This window comes from Rattus norvegicus, chromosome 10, assembly GCF_036323735.1.
Source record: "Rattus norvegicus strain BN/NHsdMcwi chromosome 10, GRCr8, whole genome shotgun sequence".
In the NCBI taxonomy this organism is placed as follows: domain Eukaryota; kingdom Metazoa; phylum Chordata; class Mammalia; order Rodentia; family Muridae; genus Rattus; species Rattus norvegicus.
The window spans coordinates 81,257,803-81,282,977 of record NC_086028.1 but is presented as its reverse complement, the minus strand read 5'-3'; the positions used below and the strand labels follow the sequence as shown (position 1 = coordinate 81,282,977).

The window sequence follows — 25,175 nt, the reverse complement described above, 5'->3', positions numbered from 1 at the left end:
ATCAGGTAGCCTTCCTAGGAGTCCCTGACATCCCACTGACCTCTCTGATATTTCAGGGAGCACTCTGTACCATGGACGTTTGTCTACGCTTCTTTCAAACAGTCACCCCTGGCTGACAAAGCCTCAGAGCTGTGTCTGTGGTTATATCCCCAGTGTTGAGCAGGACCTGACTCATCTATTAACTATGAACTCAAGACCTAACTGAGCCGGGTCCCTTAGCTGCTTTCTCTGTTTCCGTTTGCCCTTACGGTAAAGAAGAAAGTTCCTCTCTTTTTAGACAGGGTTTCCCTGAGTAGACCGGGCTAGCCTGGAACACACCGTGTAGCCCAGGCTGGGCTTGAGTTTGTCATCTTCTTCCCTCTGTCTCCCGAGTCTAGGCATCGAAGGCATGTTCTATTACACCCACATCATAAAACAATTCTTTACAACTTGTAATTTATATTTTTCTTTTTTTTTTCTTTTTCTTTTTTCTTTTTTTCAGAGCTGGGGACCGAACCCAGGGCCTTCCGCTTGCTAGGCAAGCGCTCTACCACTGAGCTAAATCCCCAACCCCTATATTTTTCTTATTTGTTTCCAATGGCATTATTTTTATTGTGTATGTGCGTGTGTGTGCGTGAGCATTAGTGCGTGTACACTCTTAGAGCCCAGGTATGTCACATCCCCTGAGCCTGGGGTTACAAGTGGTTGTGAGCTTCCCAGTGTAGGTGCTGGGACACAAAGTGGGTCCTCCGCGAGTGCAGCACTCGCTCGTAACCACTGAGCTCTCTCTCCAGCCCCTCATGAAGAAAACTCATAATTTGGTCACAGAAAGATCCTTCAAGACTTTCCCTGGCTCTCCCTCTGTGCATCACCCTCCTCACACCGTGCCCTTATGCTGGTGTTCACCTTGACCTTGTTCATTGCCCTAAAGGTGTTGTGCGCCTCTCCACCACCCTTGACTTTCTAGACTGTGACCTCTATTGACTTCACTGCAGATTTTTCTTTTTTTAGGTTTTTCTCTACCAAATTCCAAGAAAATAAGAACCAGTTAGTCTTTCTCATGCTTCTGGCTATACTGCCCTATGCATAACACACACTCAATACATTGCATAAATTGTAAACAATTAAATTCTAACCCTACAGACCATCTTCTTCTTCTTCTTCTTCTTCTTCTTCTTCTTCTTCTTCTTCTTCTTCTTCTTCTTCTTCTTCTTCTTCTTCTTCTTCTTCTTCTTCTCCTTCTTCTTCTTCTCCTCCTCCTCCTCTTCCTCCTCCTCCTCCTCCTTCTCTCTCCTTCTCTCCCCCCTACCCCTCCCCCGCCTCCTTCCTTCCCTCTTGTCTTCAGATTGTCCTGGCTAAGGCGTTCTTCTGCTTTTCTTCTTATTTTGTTTTGTTTCATTGAAACAGGGTCTTACATAGCCGGGGTTGGTATCCAACTTCCTGTGTATTTCTGAGCTTCCTGTTTCTAACTCTCCAGGGCTGGCACTTTAGGCAAGAGCCACTATTCCCACCTTCATGCGGTGCTAGGAATGGAACCCTGGGCCTCCTGCATGCCAGGCAAGCACACTGCTAACTGAGCTTCTCCCCCCTACACTGTGATCTAGGAAGAGGCTATCAGGATAGGGCATGAGACGGACAGCCCTCATCCCAGCCTCTAGCTCAAACCACACACACACACACACACACACACACACACACACACACACACACACATCCCAGTGGGAGAAGAAAAGAAGGGTGTGGGGCTATTCTAGGAGGAGTGAATATTCCCTAGGACTGTCCTCCAGGGCTTTGGAGCATCACAGGCACTTCTGGAGGACATGTGCCACCTGCTCAGCTGCCCGACTCTCTCTGTGCCTTCAATTCTACATTCATTCTTCCCTGCCACATTCCCCCAGCAGAGTCCCTCCCTCTCTGGTTAACACTCCCTTCCTGTGTCCTCCCATGGCTGCATCACAGGCAACGGCAGGCAGTAGAAGAAGATGTTGGAGAACAGGATTGAGAATCCACTCCATGGCTGTTGTTTTTCTCTCAGCATCTTTACTTTTGTCTAAGAGGAAGTAAACATTGATCCCTAATACACTTGGTATCCCTAGGTATCCCAGTACACTGGTGAGACTGAGGAGGGACAGAGAAAGGGTGAGGGTCTTGAGGGTAGGCCATCAGCTTATCACACAAGTGCCTTTCTCCTTGAAGGGATTCTTGTCTTCTGGGATGCCTTTCAGAAGAGGGTCGGTCCCTGATTGGGCCTCTACATAATCCTTGATTTCCTTTCCTGTCTTGGAAATCTGTAAGACGACAAAACGTGGTCACAGCTCTTGTTTGTTTTTTTCAGAATCCATGATTTGGCAATGGGAGGAAGATGGGCAGGGTAGGAATGGGGTTAAAGAGGAAGGAGGTAGAGAAAGAGGCAGGCAAGAGGCTGAGACCCTTGAACTAACCCTCAAACATCTCATGGGATCATGCCAGCCCAGCCTGGAGACAGTTCTCAGTGCCCAGGAACATGAGGTGGACACCAACTATCTTCTATAGCCCAGCCCAGCCCAGCCCAGCCCTGAGATACATTCTGTGCCTAGTGTCTCCTCTCAGTTTTGAATCGGAAGAGATACAGAGGCCGAGAAGAGTGACGGCAGGCTTACCGGATCACGTGGGTTCTTTACTTCCTTCTTCAACTGCTCCACCTCCATCCTCAGCAGCTCCTTCTCACTGAGATCCTGGGCCATCCTGCCCTAGAGGGAGACTTGGGTTCTGACAGGATCCCACAGCCATGAGCACTTCCCCTCCAATTCTACACTTTTCCTGGCCTTAGCCCCCCAATCAAGGTCCCTCTTTGGTTAACATTCCTGCAAATGTGTCTGTCCCTCCACCCAACCGTACCCTCCACCCCTTGCTCTATCATGAGCAATGGTTTAGAAGGACTAGAAGGGACCAGTGAGATGGGAGTGGGACAATATTTGCCCTTAAATAAGAACCTCTTTACAGAGGAAATAGAAAAGGAAGGGGAAACAGAGTTTAAACCTGGAAAATTTGGTACAAAGAATGACTGCTCTATGCGATGATTCAGGAGAGTGTCTTGTGTCTACGTCCTGCAGCGGACAGTATGCCCAGTGTTAAGACTAGGTGCTTTGGAGGGAGCCAGAGTCCAACAGTGACCCCCAACCCTGCTGCTTCCTCCTGTGTGGCTTTAGACAAGTCACACAGCTTCTTCGGGCCTCAGTTTCCCCATCAGCAAACGAGTGCAACAACAGTAGCATTGTTTGTGGTTTTTGAGACTTCTCATATAGCCCAGACTGGCCTCAGACTCTGTATGTAGCTGAGGATGACTTTGAACTCCTGACCCTTCTGCCTCCTCCTAAGTTCTGGAGTTACAGGGATGTACCACAATACCTAGTTCATGTGCTCCTGGAAATGGACACTGAGGATATTGGGCAAGCATTCTGTCAATTCGTCTACATCCCTAATCCCATTATTATTATGAGAACTAAAAACGTAATGCTTGAGGTTGCTGGAGAGATGACTTGTAGAACACTCATTGCCCTTGCAGAGGACGAGGATTCGAGTCCCAGCATCCTCCTCATGGCTCACAACTACCTATAACCCCCAGTTCCAGAGGATTCAATGCCCTCTCCTGACCTCTGTGAGAACCAGGAAACACATGTGGTACAGTTTATCTGTGCAAGTCAAACATTCATACATATGATATAAAAAAAGACAATAACATACGGGAATCATTCGTACATAATGGCCAGGGTACATTTCTTCTTCTTCCTCTTCTTATTTCTAACAATTACATTATTTTTGGTTGTGAGCTTAGCCTTTAACAGCTGAGCCATCTCTCCAGCCCCTAACAATTACATTATTAACATCAAAACTCCAGGTAAAGAGAGGAGAGCCAGCCCGGCACTTAAACTTAGTAGTGCTAAGACTAGATCCCAGCCCGGTGCCCCAGAGCCCCCTTACCTGTTAGAGCTCTCTCCAAGTCACCAGTCCGGGAGCAGGACACAATGGTGTTTGAACTTCCTAGAGCTTCATCGGCTGAAAATCTTCAGACAAAGCAGATGGTTGGCAAAGCCAAATCTCTGTTGCCTAAGCTGATCATGAGCTCAGGGTCGTAAGTCCTGATCCCAGCTGAGCCTCCCAGCCCTTCACTCCTCCACAGCAGACACTAACATTCTCCCCGCAAAGTCAAAAACAGGCCACCTCCATTGTGGGCCCGGGAGCACACATCAGCCTCTCTCCTTTCATGACCACGCCCCTTTTCCCTGGCCCCACAGCTTCCCTCTAGCCTATTGTACCGCTTGCCTGTCTTTCTCCATTACAAAGCCTGTTCCTCCCATGCCAACTAGCTCACAGCTCCCCCCTCCGCTAAGCCCCCCCAAAGGTTCTTCCCCCAACTCCCCCCCCAAAATGGTTCCATTATCGGATTCCACAATTTCACGGTACAAGGGTCTCGATCTTCATTCACTCCATAAAGACACACCCTCAGTTCCAACACTCAACAGTTAGTACCCAGTGGCTGTGTCCGTCCTAATGCTGTGTAACCTTTGCTTCTTGGCCTCCGTGCCCTCCCCGGAGTGTGGAACTCCCCTCTCTTCAATCCCCAATGCTCGCCTACAGTCTGCTTCTTCCCTTTGCCTCTCCCAGGACCACCTGACACCACTATGACATTTAGCAGAGCTGAGCTCCTGCTCTGACAGACATTTGTCCAATAGCGAGGGACATTCTTGAGGAAATGTTAAGGAACCAGTGTGGTTAAGTGAGGTTCCTCTTCTGCCAGGAGGGATGGCAGACGGGGAGGGGGAGGGGCTCTGCAAAGCCATCCCAGATGCAGGATCAAATCCCACTCACATCTGGGAGCTCCCTGAACTCAAGTTTAGGACAGAACCATCGCCCTTCCAACTTTCGGTTAATGCATGAGCCCTGCTCAGCGCTCTGTCCGCCAGTGCTGCCCATACATCCATGTGGAATGGTGTTATCTCACATCAAAGGCCTTCCTGTTGCTGGTCTGAGTGCTCATACTAGTTATTTGGTCCATATCATCTTCTCCTACCTTCATTAGGCACAAAGTACTGGTCACAGGACTTCCTACTCGGCCCTTCACAAGCTTGCCCACAGTTGTTCAGGAATTCTAGCTGTGTCTTCCTGGTGTCTAACCCTGATTCTTCTTGCTGCTGCGAGGGCTGTTTACCATTGTAGTTGTGCTGCCAGCCTGGCCCCGCCCCCAGTATGACTTATCTCCATATCCTATCCACCCTCCTCTTCCCAATCCCGTGGTGACTCATCCCAAGGAAGCCCCCACCCTCTGCTCTTTCCTCCCCTCTTCCATGAGTGGAAAATCCACTCCCGTGGCAGGCCAGCCCCTTCCTCCTGTCTCTACTACCCCATCCCCCCATCAACTAGCTTCCTCTCCAGGACCAGGGAGCAATCACAGATGCCCCGACCTTGGCTTCCTTTGCCTGGTGAGATTGGGAGGCTGAGGCCCCAACAGGCCCCTGGCTTCCCCCTTCTCCTGAGCAGGGGACAGAGAGGCCCAGGCCCAGGGCCCAGGGCCTGACTTCCTCTTGTCCCGGAATGAGCATGCCTACCCCTTTGCAGGCAGGTTTGGGTCTCTCACTCAGAGGAAACCAAAAGCAGAGGGAGGGAAGGCAGAGCGGCCAATCAGGGGCAGGGTGAGGCTCAAAACCCAGCAGGCTCCCCAGGGAACCCCACCGAGGCCGAGCCATGGCGGAGCTGCAGCAGCTGCAGCAGTTGCAGGAGTTCGATATCCCCACGGGCCGGGAGGCTCTGCGGGGCAACCACAGCGCCCTGCTACGGGTGGCCAACTACTGTGAGGATAACTACTTGCAGGTAAGTGGAGAGGGCTCGTGCCAGGATATACCTCGAGGGGACCGCAGCACAGTCCCTCTGGCAGGGTCATCTGACAGGTATCTGTTCCCACCTTGGCTGAGCAATCTTTAGGCATCAGCGCCATCTCAGTGCTTCCAAAGCGCCACAACCCTTGTTCCCGGGACACAGCCTCAGAGGTAGAGGATACGTGAATATCACTGTATCTGTAATCGATTCTCCCACCTTACCACAGATCATCCTTCTCACAGGTGCTGGTACTGTCTTCAAGTTGGTCTATGGCAGTCAAAAACTTCCCACACACGGGAAGGGGGTTTGTTCCTTGACGTTTTGAAAGAGAACAGAGGAGAGTCAGAGCAGATCCTGATGAGAGAACCGGTGTACTGCAGAGGCAGGGGGCTTACAGTCTGGCTGCTGGGAAATGAGGCACTGTAGAGCAGCTTCAGATGGTTTTTGAGATGTGGTATCATTGTATGGCCTAGGCTGGCCTTGAGTTCACTGTAGCCCAGGCTGACCTTGAGTTCTCTGTAGCCCAGGCTGGCCTCAGATCTACCGTCCTCTTGTGTCAGCCTTCCCTTAGTGCTGGGATTACAGGCTTCTACCACCTCTCCTGGCCATTGTTTGGGACAGATGTTTTGTTACAGTTTCTTTCTTTCTTTTTCTTTTTTTTTTTTTTTTTTTGGTTCTTTTTTTTCGGAGCTGGGGACCGAACCCAGGGCCTTGCGCGTCCTAATTAAGCGCTCTACCACTGAGCTAAATCCCCAGCCCCTTGTTACAGTTTCTTAAGGTATTGGGAGGGGAGCCCAGGGCTGTCTGGGAAGAGCTCTTCTGCTGAGCTAAGCCTCACTTCACCCTGGAGTAGTCAGTCTTGTTCACATAACATTGATTCCTGGGGAGAGAAGAGAGGCAGAGAGGACTTCATGACTATCCGCCTACTCCTTTGTCAATCCTCACAGCCACCATGTGAGACAAAGACTATAATTCTTGTTTTATGAATGTGAAAACGGTAGCGTAAAGCGTGTGTGTGTGTGTGTGTGTGTGTGTGTGTGTGTGTGTGTGTGTGTGTGTAGAGGTGGCTTCTCCGGAGTCACCCAGCTCTGCATCACAGAGCCAAGCATGGCTGCCCTGCCTTCTCACCTGAGCCCCTTTCTCTCCATCTGTCCACATGTCTGACACGGTGTATGGCTGGCTTGGGAAAGCTTATCTGCACTCCTTGTCCTCGGTTTCCTCTGCTCCATTAAGAGCGACAGGCTGGACTGGAGAGATGGCTCAGCGGTTAAAAGCACTGACTGTTCTTCCAGAGGACCTGAGTTCAATTCCCAGCAAGCACATGGTGGTTCATAGCCATCTGTAATGGGATCCAATGCTCTCTTCTGGTGTGTCTGAAGACAGCTACGGTGTACTCATATACATATATAAATCTTTAAAAACAATGGCCAACATTAAGAGTGACAGGCCAAGTCTGCAACCTCTTACACCTAGCCAGACGGTGAGATAACACCAGGGGCCTCCTCCTGTTATGAGGGGGCTGGGGAGAAAAAAGAACCAAAGGCCTATGGGAAATGGCAGAGCGAAGAGGCAATGATGGCCAAGTTCTCAACGTACCCTCCCACAGCCTTCCTCAGTCCTTCCAGGTGAGCGCTGTGCACACTTCCCAGTGAGAAAGCTGAGGTTTGGAAAGGGTTAGACTCCGTCTCCAGAGGCCTCCAAGGTAGTCACCGAGACAGGATTCCAACTTGGAATGCTGGCTGGCTGTGGTGGCCCATACTCCTGATGCCAGTTCTTGGGAGACTACGGCAGGAGGATCTTAGAACGTTCTACCTATGTTCTAGTCTACATAGAGAGTCCACGTTAGTCAGGATTGCATAGCAGGACACTCCCTCTAATAGATCAAAAACAGCAAATGGAAATCCCAAATAAAAGAACGACCAGGATTCTGACTCTTGGGCCCAGTTCTTAACCCTTCAAGCCACAGTGCTACCTTGAGTGTCATTCTGGTGTGTGTGAGTGTGTGTGTGTGTGTGTGTGTGAGAGAGAGAGAGAGAGACAGACAGACAGACAGACAGACAGAGAGACCGACATACACACAGAGACAAATAGAGACAGACAGACACAGAGAGACCGACATATACACAGAGACAAATAGAGACAGACAGACAGACACAGAGACAGACAGAGACACCGAGTGACAGTCTGTAGATAGATGATCTGCCATGTGGCTTATATACCTATCCTGCCTGCTAGCACGTAGGCAGGCTCCCCTGGCGGGGAAGGAGACAGCCTTTTGTGTTCCATGATGTCGTCCCATCCCTCACAGTGCTGCTAGTGGGTGCAATCCCATGTGTACAATTGGTGTGCACACGGGACCTGAAGCCACAAAGCTGAGTCACCAGGTCTGCCACTTAACGTAGGAAGGTGTGGCGAGTCTCCCATTGCATGGTCTTTCTTTCTTCTTTTCTTTGTTTCTGTTTTTCTTTTTTCCTTCCTTCCAATATTGCCTCTCTGTAGCTCAGACTGGTCTTGAATTTAGGGCCTGTCTGCCTCACTACGACCTCCCCCCCCTCCGCCCCTCCAGAAGACTCAAATGAATGACAGGACTGTGCCACAATTTGGGGGTGGGATGAGGTTCCTTTTAAACTCTATACCTTCTCCAAGCTGGTTGCAAGTATGAATCGGAACAATGTGTAGAACCGGTTACCCAGGGCCCATCATCCTTTAAGAAGGGCAGAATAAACGTAGCAGCTGTTTTTTTTTGTTTTGTTTTGTTTTTTCTTTTCTTTTCTTTTCTTTTTTTCGGAGCTGGGGACCGAACCCAGGGCCTTGTGCTTGCTAGGCAAGTGCTCTACCACTGAGCTAAATCCCCAACCCCTGTTTTTTAGAGATATTTATCTACATTTCAAATGTTATCACAGAGGAAAATTTTTGGGTGATGTCTTTAAGAAGGCCTCTGTCCCATCTTTCTCCAACTGAGTGTCAGAAACCCATGCAGGTGACAAATGGGTCTGTGCAGGGTTCTCAGTCAGGGTTGACTGAGTGTAAAAACAGACTCATTTGCATGACAGCTTAGGTGAAGGATCCCAGTCTCTTGTTCCTCCAGACCTGACTTTGGACCAAGATTAAAGCTAGAGGTTAGAGACATCTGGGCTAGAAGAACCCAGAGCTGGGCCCAAACAGACACGTTTCTTGTTTGGGTTGCAAAGTCCATGTGCCAGGCTGGGTAGGGCTGGGTAACAGGCACAGGGGGCTGCTTTCTCACCTATAGAACAAAGACCTAGAGCGCAGCCTGCAGTCCTCTCTAGCCTCTTGCCTAGCCAGTGCTCTGGGTGGCATAGCTGATGGGATGAGAAATGTATCGCATTTGCAGATGACATGTAAATCAGCACACAAATGAACATCGCTCTCCTGCTGTCAGAACAGAAAAGTGGGGAAGGGAAGGACCGCGGTGCTGGTTTTCCAGAAGGTTCTAGTTCTGATCGTGTGAGAGGAATACAGAGAAATCTCACAGAGGACACAGCTCTGATAGCACCAGTGATAGGTCCTATGGAGTACACAAAGTTCCAAGCCATGGGTGTGCAGCCTTGTCCGTCAGATCACTGCCGCTCCAAATTGCCTTGGGTTCCCCTCTGCCTCCCACCACCGCCCAAAAGGACAGGCTTCAGTGCAGCAAGCCCATGGTTGATGGGGAAGGGGGAAGCTGCTTGGTGAAGCAAGTTTACCCAGCCCTGAAGGTCTGGTCTGGGACCGAAAAAAAAAAAAAAAAAAAAAAAAGAGAGAGAGTCCATTTTTGTCTTTAGCCACTCACTGGCCACCCCTTTCCCAGTGACTGGCAGTGTGGCACTGGTCAGTGTCTGGCAAGCAGTAGGAAGCTATCCAGCTAACGTTTGGTTCCCCTTTGACCTGTCAATCATCCTACCAATGCACATTGATTGACTATCTTCTGTGTGTCAGGGACTATGTCAGCATAGGATGCAGAACAGGATGGATTGGCTTTCTGTCTTCATGGTATTTGTCTTTGGATGGGGGAAGGGGTGACAAGAAATAAAAAAAGAACAGGGCAAGTATGGTATGTCATAAAGGAGAGCTGGGTAAAAGCTTAGGGCGCAGAGAGAAATGGAGAAGCTGGAACCTCAGGTTAAAAGAGCTCTAAGAACCGTAGGTGCGAAGGCCCAGAGGTAGGAACAATCCCGCTTGCCAGGGATTAGAACATCAGTAGCCAGTGTGGCTGGAGAGAAGGGAGGGATGTGTGTAAGGGGAAGGATGGTATTTTAAAGCCAACGGTTCACGGGCAGATGAGGATGTCTCATGCCTTTGATCCCAGCATTCAGGAGGCAGAGGCAGGTGGATCTCTGAGTTCAAGGCCAGCCTGGTCTACAGAGTGAGTTCCAGGACAGCCAAGGCTACGCAGAGAAACCCTGTCTCAAAAAACATAATAGTAATAATAATAACAATAACAACAACAACAACATCAATGATGATGATGATGATAGAACCAGCTGCACTGGCACACACCTGCAATCCTAGTACTTAGGAGCTGGAGGCAGGAGGATCAGGAGTTCAAGGCCAGCCTTGGTTATACAAGAGTTTGAGGCCTATAATACACGAGACCCTGTTCCAAAAATGGAAAAAGAAAAAAGAAAGAAAGAAAGAAGGAAAAGAAACAGAGGAAGAAAGAGAAGAAGAGAAGCATGTTAGGAATCTGTCAGAGGGAATGAGAGGACACAGTGCCCCTCTCTCGGTTCCCACACACCTTCCTGAGGGTTGGGGCTAAGGAAGTAAGGTCAACAGGGGCTGTCACTTCTGGCCTCCCTTTGGTTTGGGGACTTTGGTTTATAAGTAAAACCCTGCTATTGGCTGGTTGGTTTTTAAGTGGGGGATGTCTCCTCCAGCCAGCTTCACCTTCCCCTCACCAGCCAGCCTGCCAGGAGACATTTGCTGAGGAAGGCAGTAGGGTCCTCTCAACTCTGTCCTCAGCTCCACTACTGGAGGACAGGATTCCTGCCCCGACCCCCACCTCCAGTTCTCTCAGGCTGTGATTTGCTTTCCCAACGTTCCTTGCACCGTCCTCCCATGTCCTTCTCACTACAACATCATCCTTCCGGAAGCTACCTCTGGCATCCAAGGACCTCGGCTTTCTCCGAGTTCAGCTCCGCCTTCCTTAGATTCTCTTCTGGCTCCGTCCTACTCTGCTAAGGAAGCAGTGGTATGTGCTGGCCTCGGGCCAAGGCTGTGTGTATTTCAGGCCACAGACAAGCGGAAGGCGCTGGAAGAGACGATGGCTTTCACCACCCAGGCCCTGGCCAGTGTAGCCTATCAAGTGGGTAACCTGGCGGGGCACACGCTTCGAATGCTGGATCTACAGGGTGCTGCCCTGCGGCAGGTGGAAGCCAAGATGAGCACACTGGGCCAGGTAAGGACGTGGGAAGGCGTCCCCTTTCCATCCTGCTCTTCCTCTAACTCAGATAGCCTCTGTGACAAAGGTCCCTTGATTTTCTCCGTGTCTGCCTGGTCAATTTGACTACAGAAGGTTGTCACGTTCTGAACTTTGGAGATGTCTATTATGGCTATGTCTTAGTGGGGTTCTTGCTACCCCATTAGATACAAGGTTCTCTGAAAGTAGACTCTCCCTCTCTCTCTCCCTCTCCTTCCCTCTCTCTTTCTCTCTCCCTCTCTCTCTCCTTCTCTCTCCCTCCCTCTCTCACTCCCTCTCTCTTCCTCCCTCTCCCTCTCTCCTCCTCCTTCCCTCTCTCTTTCTCTCTCCCTCTCTCTCTCCCTCTCTTTCCCTCTCTCTCCCTCTCCCTCTCTCTCTCCCTCTCCCTTTCCTTCCCTCTCTCTCCCTCTCTCCCTCTCTTCCTCTCTCTCTCCCTCTCTCTCTCTCCCTTTCTTTCTCTCTCCCTCTCTTCCTCTCTCTCTCTCTCTCTCTCTCTCTCTCTCTCTCTCTCTCTCCCTCCCCCCCCATCTCTCTCCTCTCTCTGAATGTGATTCTGAATGTCTAATTGTTTGCTGTTCATAATACCTGCAGAGAACAGGAGAGACCACAGGCCATCCTGTCTTCATTGGAATATATTCAATGATTAGTAAATGCCCTCCACTCAGGCTAGGCAAGTAGACCAGCCCATCTTTGGCCCCACAGGAGTCCCTGCTAACAATGTACAGAGTCCCTACCCCTTGGCTCATAAATACCTACCCTTGGTTCATAAATACTTTCAGCCTTCCTTCCTGGATCCTTGACCCCACAAGGCATATGAGAGTTAGACTTTTGGCCTGACCGTTATGTTCCCAAGGGGGAGGGTGTCAGTGTGTGGGGTGTGTTTTCCTCTTCTTCCTGAAGAGGCCCAAGGTCCCACCCCTCAAGGCCGGAGGGAACATTCCAAGAGGAAGTTAATTCACACACTAGTCCACTAAAGGGGAGAGCTGATTTAGTTACCTTTCTCTGTCACCTCCACAGTACGCCCTTCTGCACCAAAGCCTGGGCTGTCCTTCAAGCCCTTCCCAGCAACCCTAGGGTTTTTTTTTTTTCTCCCTTCTCTTCTGGTTCCTGCATGGCTAATAATAACCCTTATTCTCGTCTCTCAGGAAGTTGCTCCAAAGTGGCTTCATCCTTCCCTGCTACTCTTTCTCCAGTTACTGTATGGCCTTGGGATTCTTTAGGAATTCTTGGGATTCCCTGTCCCCCCACAGTCCCCATGCTTTCTTCCTCCCCTCTTTTGAGACAGGGTCTCACTGGCTAGTCTAGAACCCATCATGTAGAACAGGTTGGACTCAAACTCCCAGAGATTTACCTACCTGCCTCTGCCTCTGGAGCAGTCTCCTTCTCTTAAAGGAAATGGTGAGGTACAGGCTGTTTCTCATGGTCCCCTTCCCCCTCCCAATTTTGTCGTGTAGATGGTGAACATGCACCTGGAGAAAGTAGCCAGAAGGGAGATTGGCACGTTGGCCACTGTCGTGCGGCTGCCCCCTAGCCAGAAGGTCATCCCTCCTGAGAGCCTGCCTCCCCTCACTCCCTACTGCAGAAAACCCCTCAACTTTGCCTGCTTGGATGATGTTGGCCATGGAGTCAAGGTAAGGAGAACTCTGCTCTTCCCCGCTGCCCACCCTGTCTGCCATGTAGCTCCCTCCCTCTTCCCGAGCTTTTGTACTACCTCACAGCCCCCTTTCCTCTCTCACACTCCAGGACGCATGGCCTAAACTCCATGCTCTCTCAAAGTTCTTAACTACCCTGCACTCCGACATTGCTCCTGGAAGATCATGAGCTGTTCCTGCCCCAACCCCCCGAATGGGTCGTGGTGTGTGTGGTGTGTGTGTGTGTGTGTGTGTGTGTGTGAAGGGGAAGAGGGGGAAGGGAATCAGGGCGTGCATGAGAACCACTCCTCAACCACATGAGAACAGCAACTTCCTCTGTCTGGGGGTTTGAGGTCATTGCTCTAAAAAGTCACTCCAGGATGCTGGTGGTAGGGACAGGAGGTAGCAACAGAAAGGAGAGTTGGTGGAGGGGCTTATCACGTTTTTGTCCCCACTGGTTCATGTCAGATTAGATTAGAAGCTTTCCTGGGTCTTAACCCCTTGATGTCATGTCAGACCCCAGAAGAGAAAATAGCTCTTTCCTTCAGTCCCCAGGTCCCTATACGTTCCTTTTTTCCTGTCTAGCTGTCTTATCTTTTGTTTTTCTTTTGCTGGGGCAGTGGATGAAACCCATACCTTCTACAAACTCAGCAGAAGCTCCACCCCTGAGCTTTATGCCCAGCCTCTAACTTACCCTTTATTCCGCTGTCCCAGTCTTATCTCTAGTGGGGCAGGGTGACAGAGAGCATGAGCCTCAGGTGCTCATGCTGCGGGAAGTCCCAAAGCTACCGAGGTGTCTCTTGCCTCAGGAGTTGCACCCTGTCACTCCTAAGTGTCTTGGGTTCTGCCATGCCTATGCCGTGAATGTGGGAGGTTTATAGAAAATGATGAGTTTCCTGTGTCCTGTCTCTGTCCGCTCCTCAGCTCGTGCCAGAGCACAAACCTAATAAGAACTAAGGGCCACCAAGTCACCCAGCCCCCTGGGAATTTGAGAAGGTGTGGGGGTGCAAAAGGCCAACTCACTCACTGTGGCTATGCAGAGGAAGTGGCTCTCAGACGCGTCTGTACTGTGGGTTTATTTCTGTGGGATGGCTCTGAGGGACCTGCTGCAGGCTTAAGGGGTAGGGGTGGAGGTAGGGGTAGGGGTAGGGCGGGAGGAGCGCTGAGAAGTGGAAGTAGGAACTTGCTGAGTCTGGCTAGCCCTCCCAGTTCTCGCCCTCCCCTCCCCCATTTCCTCCCAGGGATTAGGGTGAGAATGGTTCCCCTTGTCCCAGATGTCAACCCGATCCTTCTCCCTTCAGGACTTGAGCACACAGCTGTCACGGACCGGGACCCTGTCTCGCAAGAGCATAAAGGCGCCCGCTACACCTGCCTCTGCCACGCTGGGGTGAGGCCTCAAGGCCATGCCAACCAGCCCTGCCCAGCCACTCGTGGTTCTCAACTGCTTCCCCCACTCCCCCTCTCCCTCCCCCAGCACCTGGCGCCTTGATGCTCCGGCGCCTCGCGCCCAGCTTCTTTCTCCCTCCGCGAGTCGCCCTTCCTCAATCCTAAACCCTGTAAAGCAGAGACCCCTCCCTCCTCATGCCACCCTACTCCACCCCCGCAGGAGACCACCCCGGATCCCTGAGCCGGTGCAGCTCCCAGCGGTGCCAGACGGCAAGCTCTCCGCTGCCTCCTCTGTGTCTTCCTTGGCCTCCGCAGGGTGAGCGCTTGAGTCTAGCCTTGTGGGTGGGTAGACAGTAGGTGGATCTTGAGAGGAGATCTCCACCCAGACTTCTGGTTGAGAAAACTAAGGACCACTGGCTGGGGAAAATAATTTTAGGCTAGATTTTGCTAGGAAGGGTGGGGACCCTCCGGGCTGCTGGGCTAGAAGGCATTCCTCATCAGTATATGGTCTGGTCTTTTAGCAGTGCAGAAGGTGCCAGTGGGATCCCCCAGTCCAAGGGACAGGTAGCACCTGCAACCCCGCCTCCTCCACCTATAGCGCCTGTAACTCCACCTCCTCCACCATTGCCTGCTGAGATCTTCTTGCTGCCCCCTCCGATGGAGGAGTCCCAGCCCCCTCCGGGTAAGTGTCCCATCTTCTTAATAACTCCTCTTGAGTCTCTCATCCAGCTCTGTGCCCTTCAGGAACCCCTGGGAAGCAGTGAACCAAGACTATTTTGCACTATGTTCAAAGCTTCTCATTTAACAGGCCCCTTTGGGGGCTGACTCAGTGTTAAGGGCACTGACTGCTCTTCCAGAGGTTCTGAGTTCAAGTCCCAGCAACCATGTGGTGGCTCACAATCATCTGTAGTGGGATCTGATGCCCTCTTCTGGTAGGTCTGAAAGCAGCTTTCATTATATATATATATATAAGCATATATATTTTTTCCAATATATATATTGAATATATATATATATTGAAAAAATAATTCTTTAAAAACCCAATAGGACCTTTATAGCTTAAGCCTAGGGACTGACTGTCCACCAGCAGTGGGCTAGCACATTGTGAGTGATGACAGGAATATTAAGGACACTGCAGGGTGACCCAGGGCACCTTTACATGTTTCATCTTCTTCCCAGAAACAGAGTTGCCCCTGCCTCCTCCTCCGGCTCTACAGGGGGATGAACTGGGGCTGCTGCCTCCGCCTCCACCAGGTTTTGGACCGGATGAGCCCAGCTGGGTCCCTGCTGCCTACTTGGAGAAAGGTACCTTTGTACTCTCAGGACTGAAAGGCACCAGAATCCAACGGCAGCGGGTTTCTGGTTAACGGCAGGTTTCTGGTTAACGATACTTTGACCTTCACTCCCCATCCCAGAGGCATCCGCTTCCCTGCCTCAGTGACCCTATTTTGTTCTCCATCCCCTCCTTTTCTGATGATCTGAGTTCTGAAGCCGGGTAGGAAAGAGCGGGGAGGCCTGGTACTGAGTAGTACCTGGGAGAGGTGTGACCGTTCTGAAAGTCCCCATGCAGCCTCCTCCCCACATTCTCCCTGGAGCCTAGTATTATAGTTCCTGTTTCATTGTGGGTGGGTGTGTGTGACAGAGGGGACACCTCACAAGGTTCTTTCCCTGCCCCCGCAGTGGTGACGCTGTACCCATACACCCGGCAGAAGGACAATGAGCTCTCCTTTTCTGAAGGAACCGTCATCTGTGTCACTCGACGCTACTCAGATGGCTGGTGTGAGGGTGTCAGCTCAGAGGGCACTGGATTCTTCCCAGGGAACTATGTGGAGCCCAGCTGCTGACAGCCCAGATCTGTCCCTGCCTCTTTGGTGGGCCTCTTGAGCCCCAAGAAGCCACCTTCCACTCAAAGCTGGACTAAGGACCTGTCTACCTCTTGGGCTGTGAACTGTGTTCAGTCCCACACAGCAGTAGGAAGGGGTATGGGATGGGCTAGAGAGTGGTGGTACTGAGGACGATTGCTCCAGATGGCAAGAACAAAACAAAACAAACCAAGAAGTTAAGTTTAAGCACCTTGCCCAGAGGACCCCCTAGCTCATGCACCGATCGCCAGCATTGAATAAAACTGTTGACCTCCTGGTAGTTGCCCCAAAGGGCTAGAGGGCCTGACAGGGAGTGATGGAAAAGGAACAGGCTTGAGCCCTGCAAACCGCCCCAAGACTCTCCATCTAGGCCTCTGACAATCACAAGCAGCCATTCTCTGGGTGCCTCATGTCCCCACTACTTAAATGGGGCTCCCTGAGAGCAGAGGCACCTCTCCCCCCTCCCCCCGCACCTTGGCTCGAGAGAGAATGAGTCCCTGTGTCCCCCTTCACCTCCTTTATTGGTCTGAAACTCCAGAGAGGGGAGGGGCTTGGGTTTCCCTGGCTCTGCTTAAAAACATGGCTTTCTGTTCCATAGGGGTGGAGGGGGATGAGGCGGGGACGACTTTGGTGAAGTCCCTGGTCTCTTGCCGGAGTGCGAGGATTTGTCATCACACTCTCCGAGGTCATTGGTTGGCTTTACCTCGTTCCACCAGCAAGAGGCGGTTGTTCCTTCTGGCTTTTTCTTCCTTGGGGGGGGGTGTGTGTGTCTGGCGGGGGTGAGGTGGGGGGGTGGGAAGGAAACAAGGCGCAGCCAGCGCAGCGGCAGTATAGGGTTGCGTTGGCTGAAGCAAGACCGAGAGACCTAGAGTTGTCTTCTGAGAGCATCATAGGTCTGCCGCGAGGAAATCTGGTGCTGGCATGCGGATTGGGGGATCCTGAGTCCGTTTGAAAGGCTGGGCAGAGGAGGTTATGCAGCAGCTAAAGTAAGTGGGAGATGTTTTTTCTCCCAACTTCTAGGAGCCCGTTCCTCTCAGTTCGAGGGACACTGCCTGCCTTCCAAGGGGTGCTCACCTCCCTGGAGGGAAGGCAGCTGAGCTGTGTTAACTGCAGAGACAGGGACGGCTCTGAAGCCCCAGCTCCCAGCCACAAGCGGACCGAATTTCAGAACCGACCAGAGGAGCACAGCAAAGCGGAAAGGAAAGAGGGAGGGTAGTAAAACTAGGTGGTCCTAACCAATTCCCAGTCCCGCCCCTCCTCCGCTGGTTGTCCCGGGCACCCCTTGCAGGCGATGGTCTTCAGCACATCTTCAGCACCTGTTGCAGATGTTGGCGCACGTCGGCGGCCGTTTCCCAGGGCACCACGTGGGCGCGGAAGGAACTGGGCTCAGCCTTCTGTGCCTCTTGGATGAGGCGGTGCATGGGGTAGCCGCGGCGTGGGAAGGCTACATCCCCGCCCGCTAGCAGCCCCATGGGGCAGAAGTCATTTGCACCATCACCCACATAGAAGAGGCGCTCGAAGTGCACGCCGTCGCGGGCCCGCTCACGCAGGTATTCGCTGAGCACCTTGTGCTTGCACATGTTGGCGGGGCAGCGCGAGCAGCTGTGCGTGTGGAAGGGCCGCAGCGTCAGCAGTCCCCGCGCATCGGGCCCCGACGGGTTGCTGAGGATGCGGCGGAATAAACTGTGGTGGCCAGCGGCACGCAGGGCACTCTCCACACCGAAGGTGTTGGCATCCGAAATGAGAATAACCTCGAAGCAGGAGCCCTGTTTGGCTATGAACTGCAACAAATCGCCCATGCCTGGCGACAGGGGGATGGTCTCGTAGACAGCGCGCAGGTCCCGGGGCCGTACTCCCTGCTCACCCAGGTACTTGAAGACGCGTTGCATGTACTCATTGTAGTAGCCCTCCCGATAGGTGGCACGCAGGCTCTCGGGCAGTTGCTGGCCTGGCGCAGCACGCACGATCGAGTCGTCGCTGTTCTCATCCACAATGGTCTCATCGAAGTCGAAGGTCAGGAGGAAGCGAGGCGCGCCCGGCGCGGCCATCCTGCCGTCCTGGGAGCAGGGGGAAGAGGAGCAGGAGGAGGGGGCAAGCGAGAGGCGGCGCGGCGGGAGCCGGCCAGGGAGAGGCTGATTAGCGGGCCACAGCCAGGGTCGCTGGCACATCCAAGACCTGAGGAGGACCCAAGGCTGGTTAAGCTGGAGATGGAACCAATGTGTTACCCACATCCCGCCATCCCTTGCCTGTCTCTCAATCGTACTGGGGTCGACGCAAAGGGGCCGTGCTAGTCTTGAAGCCAAAGGCTTCCTTGGCTTCAGTTTCTGCTGCTCTCATAGGATCTCTGGGGGCTTAGCAACGGTCAACTTGGGAGAAGGGATGACTTATCAAGGGTCACTCCTTGAGACTCCTCCACTGGTTGGAGACTTCTGCTGGTGTTTAGACAATAGTAGGCAAACCCACATCCTTTGCTCTGACACAGCAGAGTGGACAGAAGATTCATGTGCCCAGGGCTGGGAGCAGTTTCCTTTTCCCTGTGATCTTTGTGGGATCAAGGATTAATGGAGGAGACAGGCTCCAGCGGAAGTCATTAGCATCACCAAGGCAGGTGGTCGATGAGTGTCAGGTCTTTCCTGGACCTGGATATCAAGAAGTGCCAGGCCTAGAAGCCAAGTGCCCCTGCCTGGCCAGAGAACTAGATTTTAGCCCTTGAAATTACAGATATGCAGACCACACAAGACCCAGGGAGGCTCTTTTGGAGCTGTGGGAGGGGCCCTGTGCTTCTGCCTATGCTAATCACTTGCCAATTCCCTGGGAAGCACGTGCCAGCAGGTGGGGTTTCTGCCAGAGTCCGAAGCAAGCAGGCAGCAGGAGAAGCAATGGGGCTTAAGGAGGTGGTGGGAGCCCCTCTCACCAGGCCACGGCATACCTGGGAGACAGGTGGGGGGGAGGGAAGAGAGCGGCAGTGGCTAAAAGGGCAGAGGGAGGCAGGGGTGGGCAGCTATGTGAGAGGGTGTGAGGGGAGGGGATGTCTGAGGTGAAGTCAGGCAGGGAGGGTAGAGTAGGCTGCTGGATCGCAGTGGGGGTGCTGTAGGTAGTGAGACTTTGGGTCAGAGTCATCTTTTGGGAAGTTGGCAAAGGAGGAACAGCTTGGGAGATGGGGATACAATGGGAGGACTGGGACACAAAAGAAAAGCGAGCACACGGACACAGTGGGGTCCCCCATCTGCGTGTCCCTGCCACCTTTGTTTGCCAGCAGCTATAGGAGAGGGGCAGAGAGACAGATCCTGTAAATCCTAGAACACGCATCACACACCTTGCCTTTCTGTCTCCCAGCATGCACTACCTAGCCCATGCAGGAAATATCCAACACAGAACCTGGTTTCTCCGCCACACACCTGCTTCTTGCTTTTTAAAGAATGGGTCCTCTATAGCTCAGGCTGACCTCAAACTTGCTGTGTGGATGAAGATGAACTCCTGAACCTCCCGGTCCACCTTCCCAGTGCTGGCATTAACAGAACAACCGAGCGACATCCCCAAGACCTCACCCCTACCCTTATTATCTCTGGGGCGCTGATGGCCTGGCACAACTTTGTAAAACAAAAGTTCAAGCTCACTTCAGAGTTTGTATTGGAGCCTGGCTACCTGTCTCCCCCAGAGGACTGTCTTCTCCACGTTCTCCCTGCAGGAGTCACCCTGGGGATTTGGCACCAGCCTGAGGAATCTCTGACTTGCCTTGTTATTATATGCCACACTAGGATCTATCTACAGCAGAGAAATTTTCAGGGGATTCATAAAGCTCCAGTGGAGAGGGCAAATCTTCTCCTACACCAGGGTGGAAAAGTAGGGGCTTGAGGCCTCATCCTGAAGGGCACCACTTACCCTAGACAGGCATCGCAATCCAACAACCGGAAAGCACCCACTCATTGTCAGTGTATTATCCTGAGTTCCACCTTTAGAAACTTGGTTGGTCTCCAGTTGTCATCCAGAGCTCCTGGGAAGGGGGAAAACACAAAAGTCCATACCTGTTTATTTGGAGCACTTTAGTCCCAGCACTTGAGAGGCAGAGGCAGGTGGATCTCTGTGAGTTTGAGGCCAGCCTGGTCTATGGAGTGAGTTCAAGGACAGCCTGCTCACTGGCCTTCCTGTCCATATTCATCCTGCCGGACTGTGGATCTCTTCCATCAAGCCCATGAGCCCCTCCCTGGTTCTCACGTGTACACTGAGTCCATGTTCCTTGTTAACAGCATTTTGGCCAGTGCTCTGGCCTACCCGAGGGTTTACAGAGGGCGCTATCGTAGACGAAGACAGATTAAGTAAGGGACTCACCTAAAGGCCACACACTCAAAGTGTCTGAGATTTTTCAGCTCTCAGAGGCTGGTCTGGCAAGGCCTTCTGCCCACACACGAGTAGTAGGGCGCAACACAGTTTACCAATCACCTTTATTCCTGATCTCATTCATGGTTCGTCACACCCATGAAGACAGAACAGAGAGATTAACTCACTTCCTTCAGGCTGTATTGTTTAAGCAGGGTGGCAGCTGGTTCATAAACACTTCCCTACCCTCTAGAGACTGAGAGCCCTGGGCCCTTCAGGATATAGGAGACTCTGGCACCAATCTATTCTCACCAACGGGGCAGGTAGAACTCTCTGCAGGAGTTTAGGTGATCGGGTCATGGGTCATGATCTTTTGGTTAGGGCCTTCATTAGTGCATCTACACAGATACCACCTACAGCTTTGAGTGCCTCCCTACTCCCTCAGCCCTCCACCCCCAGGCTATGAGACCAGAGGCCAACCTCTTAGAATTGGAAAGATACCAGAGCAGAGATAGCCAAAAAAAAAAAAAAAAAAAAAAAAAAATCTAGCTGGCTGCTGCCCTCTAGTGGTAGCAATGGGTGGCACCGTAAACTCTTTACTCTCAAGGTGACACTCCCTGACCATCCCAAGGCAGCAAAGCCAATGCCTCCAGAGTAGACTAGGGTAGGACCAAGAGGACACAGGCTCTGGAACCCTCTTTATAGAGAGGTATCCAGATCACCCTCCCTTCCTCACAGCAAAGCTTATCAGTAGGAATAGGAAGTAGCTTTTGGTGTCCCCCACTCCCAAAGAACTTATTGCTAGTAATTGGAAAGAGGTTAAAACTCACTAGCAAAAATTACGGGGTTGGGGATTTAGCTCAGTGGTAGAGCGTTTACCTAGGAAGCGCAAGGCCCTGGCTTCGGTCCCCAGCTCCGAAAAAAAGAAACAAAAAAAAAAAATTAGCAGTGCTCTGGGAAGCCCAACATTGTCAAGCTTGTGAGAGAAAAGGGGGCAGGGATGGTAGGCAAGGGAACTGCAAGCAAGGGATATTGGGGGGAACTGTCACTGTTGGAATCCCTTCTGATATAACCTTTGTCCCAAGTTGAGAGTTAAAGGTGAAAGGTCAGAGGGTGCCACACCCATTATAAAAGCAATCTCGAAGAGGGATTAAGTGTCAGGCCAGGAGGGAAGCGAGTGACAGACACAAAGATACAGATGGGTCACCAGCAACCACACAGACCAACTTTCTCTTCTCTTCCTCTGCTTCCCGCCTCCCTCCCTTCCTTCCTTCCAGTCATGCCTGACCCCAGAGCTTTAGAGGTACAATACAGCATACCCTTAACCCAGTATTTTGTTTTTAATTTTGAGGCAGGGTGGCCCAACCTGGACAGCCTCCTGAGTTCAGAGATTCCAGGCACATAATATATACTCTTGACAAGATCAATTTTCATCTCTTGGGGCAGGGTGGGTGGGGTGTCGGGTCAACTACTTGCCTGTGTTCCTTTGAAAGAATTGTATCAGTCCCAATGCTGACAGCTTCTCATGGCTCATAGAAGTAGATAGACACAATTATGTTCTTAACTAATACCAGTGTTTATGGAAATCTTTTCCATTGTTGTGAGACAGGGTCTCCCTACCTAACCTTGGCTGGCCTGCAACTCTCTCTGTAGACCAGGCTGGCTTTGAACTGAGATCCTCCTGCCTTTGCCTCCTAAATGCTGGGATTAAAGTCCAGAGCCACCACTCTGGTGATCTTGTCTGTTTTTCTCTGCAGAAAGCCAGGCACCCTGGGTTTCTTCCCAGAAACTGAGGCAGCCTCACAGACACCTGGTCCTTGCCCGACTCATCCCTGGTTATTTTCTGGCTTTATAGTGTTGGAAAAGGCCAGTGGCAACTGTCTGGCCTGGTGATGTAGGGAGTGGGGAGCAGGAGAATCTGAGTTTGAGGCCAGCCTGAACTACATGAAAATTCCTCCGGCTTCAAAACAACCACCATAAAAACCATCCCAAACGTCACTCACTTCCGGCAGGTGATGAATGATAAAGTCCTGTGCAGTGCAGGACGCTGCCTTTAATCCCGGCAGAGGCAGGTAGAACTGAGTTTGAGACCAGCCTGGTCTACAGAGTGAGTTTCAGGACAGCCAGGGCTACACAGAGCAACCCTGTCTAGAAAAACAAAACAACAAAAAAAAATTCTGTGTGACCACCAGAGTCCCTTGTGGAGAATGGGACTCTCCAACATGCTAGAGCAGGCAAATTTTCTGGGGCCGAGGGAAGTCCTTCTCTAGTTCCACCTAAGATAATGTTTGTGGCCCTAATTTTTTATATCACAGCCTCTGCCTGCTCCCTCTCTCCTTTGATACAAATACTTTTAGGTTAAATCTGTGGGAAGGTGGGGTTGGGGATTTAGCTCAGCGGTAGAGCGCTTGCCTAGCAAGCGCAAGGCCCTGGGTTCGATCCCCAGCTCCGAAAAAAAGAAAAAAAAAATCTGTGGGAAGGTGGGGTAGGAGTTCGTGTGTGTGTGTGTGTGTGTGTGTGTGTGTGTGTGTGTGTGTGTGTGTGTGTGTGAAGCTCTAAGCTTGAAATTCTCCTAATGGGGAGAGGGTAGAGCCCATAGGAAAGTTTGGGGAGTTTTTCACAAGAAACATACAGGCTGAGAATGGGGGTGAGGACTTCAAAAATGTCAAGCCTTCCTTGCCCCAAGAATAAGTATGTCCATCACTAGAAATTAGATCTGACAATTAAGCTAGGATTCCTGCCCCTAACAGTCCCAACTTTACAAACTCCTTACTTGTTCATTAACCCTTAATGGGGAAGGGGTGTTGATGGCAGAGTGGTCCAGCTTGCATCCTGGGCATCACACAGCACCAGAAATAGGATTAAAACTCAGGGGTCTCTACTGCCTTTTAAACTAGCTGAACTCTCCGTTGCTCCGGAGGCTCTGTAATTTTCCCGGTCCTAGGGAGTAATGGTCTGTGCGCTGGTGCTAGAGAGGAATCTGGGACTAGGCATCACCTCTGGGGGTTCCTGCCTGGAGTGGACAAGCAGAGGTGATTCTTCCTGGGTAGGGGCAGGGAGATGGCAGCTGCCGATGGGGTAGCAGGAGAGATATTTTTAGAGGTGACTGGAAAGCAGGCACTCTGGCACACCCCCAGCTGGCGGGCGCTTCGCTCTAATGCGGGCGGGGGGTGCGCAGCTCGGGGAGAAGGAAGGACTTGTGGGTGGCGGGGAGCTATGACAGTCCCCAGAGATGAAGGGACACTGGGCACCATGAACCTGGGAAAAAGGGGGGAAGAGGGTTCGGTTCTCTGCCCCAGGGGATTACCCCACCATCAAGCGCATGAAACACCCTCAAACTCCACACGGCCCCCACCCCAACATTGAGATCGCGGTCCTCCCGGAGCCCAGGACTCATGCGGGGCAGCGGCGGTCGCGCTGTCTGTCCCAGCTGAGTTTGGAGTGGAAGTAGTGGGAAGGGGGCTAGTTAAGGGATTTGGGGACAGGATGGAGCAAGGGGTGCTTACGGGAATTGGGGGGGACGCGGTCTTATCCACCCCCGGATTTCTGAGCTCCGGCTCACGCGTCCCTCCAGCCCCGAGGGACCGTGGATGATGTGCTTCTGCTCCGTCCCTTCCACCTGCCCCCCATCCCCGGGGCCGCCGCCGCGTCCCCTTTAAATGCCGGGGAGCCAGAGCCCGAGCCGCGGCGGGCGCTGCGGCAGCCGCAGCACCCGGGCCCACCGCAGTCCCCGCACGTCACAAGCGCCCAGCCAATCACGGCGGCGCCGGCGCACATCAAAGGGGCGGGCTGCCAGCGAGCCACGCCTCCGGGCTGTCCCGGAGGCCGCGCGAGTGGCGGGGAGACTGGGCGGGCGGGACGGGTGGAGCGTGGCGCGTCCCGTCCGAGGAGCGTGGGTGCGGGGCACCCTCTGCGTGCGCGTGGGCACGTGCGTGAGTCAGTGTCACACTGCCCGCCTCCCGCTGGGCTCGGCGCGAGGAATCTTCAGGCTGCCACTCCACCGCCCCGCAGTCCTGGCTCTGGAGCGCCACCGGACAGCCGGGTGACCGGCCCGCCGAGCAGCACTCCCTCCACGTGCGCCAAGCCCGGTGCCCTCTGCCCTTCCGGGAGGAGTCACGGCATCCTGCCGAGTCCTCGGAACCCTGTCCCTAGATTACCGGGTACTCGGGCTTGCCGGTGGAAGAACTCTCCCAATCCGCCCAAACTCGGGAATACAGTGGTGCAAATAAAAAAAATCCCGCTCTCTCCCAAGTGCTGGGAGTGCGCTCCTGGACCCCCATCCGCCGCTATTCCCCTCTGGAGAGCTTCCCCTTGCTTCCCAACCCTTAGGACACTAGGTTATGATTAAGAGAGAAGGGGTGAAACCTGGACTTTCTGAGCCGGTGCGACGAACCCAGGAGAAAAGACTTGTCCAAGAGTTCAAACACAAGAACATCTCACTTCAGTCACAGAACAGAATCTGTGAGGAGATGCACCCAGGCCTGGGTCTAACTTCAACTCTCCCAAAGTCCTCTAGCTTTGATACCAGTGCTCCGTGCTTTCACCAGCAAAAGGCGGATAGGCAGAAAAATTGCCAACCTGATGGACCACCCACCCAAACCTTTGAGGGCGACTTCTCCATTGCCCCAGCTCCCTCTCTATGACAGCGCCCCTTCACCTCTTACCTCGCTGAAGTCGGAGAGCAACTGCCAGGTACCTGGGCTGCTTCTACCTAGTGGTGCTCAGCTT

General features: G+C 52.4%; 3 protein-coding genes across 13 annotated transcripts; 1 reads left to right on the top strand and 2 right to left on the bottom strand.

The window, feature by feature from the left end:
- Window positions 1–1,997: 1,997 nt before the first annotated feature.
- Gngt2 (G protein subunit gamma transducin 2) lies at window positions 1,998–11,062 on the bottom strand. Of its 8 annotated transcripts, none has more exons than XM_039086881.2 (4): window positions 6,054–11,062; window positions 3,940–4,022; window positions 2,619–2,703; window positions 1,998–2,267 (listed from the first exon to the last, which is right to left on the bottom strand). In XM_039086881.2, the coding sequence occupies exons 3-4, from the start codon at window positions 2,700–2,702 to the stop codon at window positions 2,142–2,144; spliced, it is 210 nt and encodes a 69-aa protein (XP_038942809.1). In that variant the 5' UTR covers window position 2,703; window positions 3,940–4,022; window positions 6,054–11,062; the 3' UTR covers window positions 1,998–2,141. The 8 variants fall into 8 exon arrangements, with proteins under 8 accessions (XP_038942809.1, XP_006247270.1, XP_006247271.1 ...); XM_006247208.5 differs by having other exon boundaries at window positions 2,619–2,708; window positions 6,054–11,056; XM_006247209.2 differs by lacking the exon at window positions 6,054–11,062 and adding an exon at window positions 5,421–5,550 and having other exon boundaries at window positions 2,619–2,708.
- On the top strand, window positions 5,417–16,407 carry Abi3 (ABI family, member 3). Of its 3 annotated transcripts, none has more exons than NM_001013118.1 (8): window positions 5,417–5,826; window positions 11,063–11,230; window positions 12,706–12,882; window positions 14,184–14,269; window positions 14,489–14,584; window positions 14,790–14,950; window positions 15,448–15,573; window positions 15,949–16,407. In NM_001013118.1, the coding sequence occupies exons 1-8, from the start codon at window positions 5,701–5,703 to the stop codon at window positions 16,110–16,112; spliced, it is 1,104 nt and encodes a 367-aa protein (NP_001013136.1). In that variant the 5' UTR covers window positions 5,417–5,700; the 3' UTR covers window positions 16,113–16,407. The 3 variants fall into 3 exon arrangements, with proteins under 3 accessions (NP_001013136.1, XP_038941999.1, XP_063125183.1); XM_039086071.2 differs by having other exon boundaries at window positions 5,695–5,826; window positions 14,793–14,950; window positions 15,949–16,405; XM_063269113.1 differs by lacking the exons at window positions 5,417–5,826; window positions 11,063–11,230; window positions 14,184–14,269 and having other exon boundaries at window positions 15,949–16,405.
- Window positions 16,408–16,632: 225 nt separating this feature from the next.
- Phospho1 (phosphoethanolamine/phosphocholine phosphatase 1) lies at window positions 16,633–24,168 on the bottom strand. 2 transcript variants are annotated; one of them, XM_006247184.5, is made up of 3 exons: window positions 23,954–23,982; window positions 20,013–20,124; window positions 16,633–18,187 (listed from the first exon to the last, which is right to left on the bottom strand). In XM_006247184.5, the coding sequence occupies exons 2-3, from the start codon at window positions 20,055–20,057 to the stop codon at window positions 17,429–17,431; spliced, it is 804 nt and encodes a 267-aa protein (XP_006247246.1). In that variant the 5' UTR covers window positions 20,058–20,124; window positions 23,954–23,982; the 3' UTR covers window positions 16,633–17,428. The 2 variants fall into 2 exon arrangements, with proteins under 2 accessions (XP_006247246.1, NP_001099303.1); NM_001105833.1 differs by having other exon boundaries at window positions 16,634–18,305; window positions 23,954–24,168.
- Between the last annotated feature and the right edge of the window lie 1,007 nt (window positions 24,169–25,175).

What these genes read in the sequence shown, in the direction of transcription:
- Gngt2 (XM_039086881.2), bottom strand. Translation starts at nt 2,702, where the DNA reads ATGGCCCAGGATCTCAGTGAGAAGGAGCTGCTGAGGATGGAGGTGGAG. An exon ending in TAAAGAACCCACGTGATCCG is followed by an intron (nt 2,268 to 2,618) that starts GTAAGCCTGCCG and finishes GTCGTCTTACAG; the next exon opens with ATTTCCAAGACAGGAAAGGA.
- Abi3 (NM_001013118.1), top strand. Translation starts at nt 5,701, where the DNA reads ATGGCGGAGCTGCAGCAGCTGCAGCAGTTGCAGGAGTTCGATATCCCC. An exon ending in CCTGCCTCTGCCACGCTGGG is followed by an intron (nt 14,270 to 14,488) that starts GTGAGGCCTCAA and finishes CCACCCCCGCAG; the next exon opens with GAGACCACCCCGGATCCCTG. An exon ending in TGCTGCCTACTTGGAGAAAG is followed by an intron (nt 15,574 to 15,948) that starts GTACCTTTGTAC and finishes CTGCCCCCGCAG; the next exon opens with TGGTGACGCTGTACCCATAC.
- Phospho1 (NM_001105833.1), bottom strand. Translation starts at nt 18,298, where the DNA reads ATGTGCCAGCGACCCTGGCTGTGGCCCGCTAATCAGCCTCTCCCTGGC.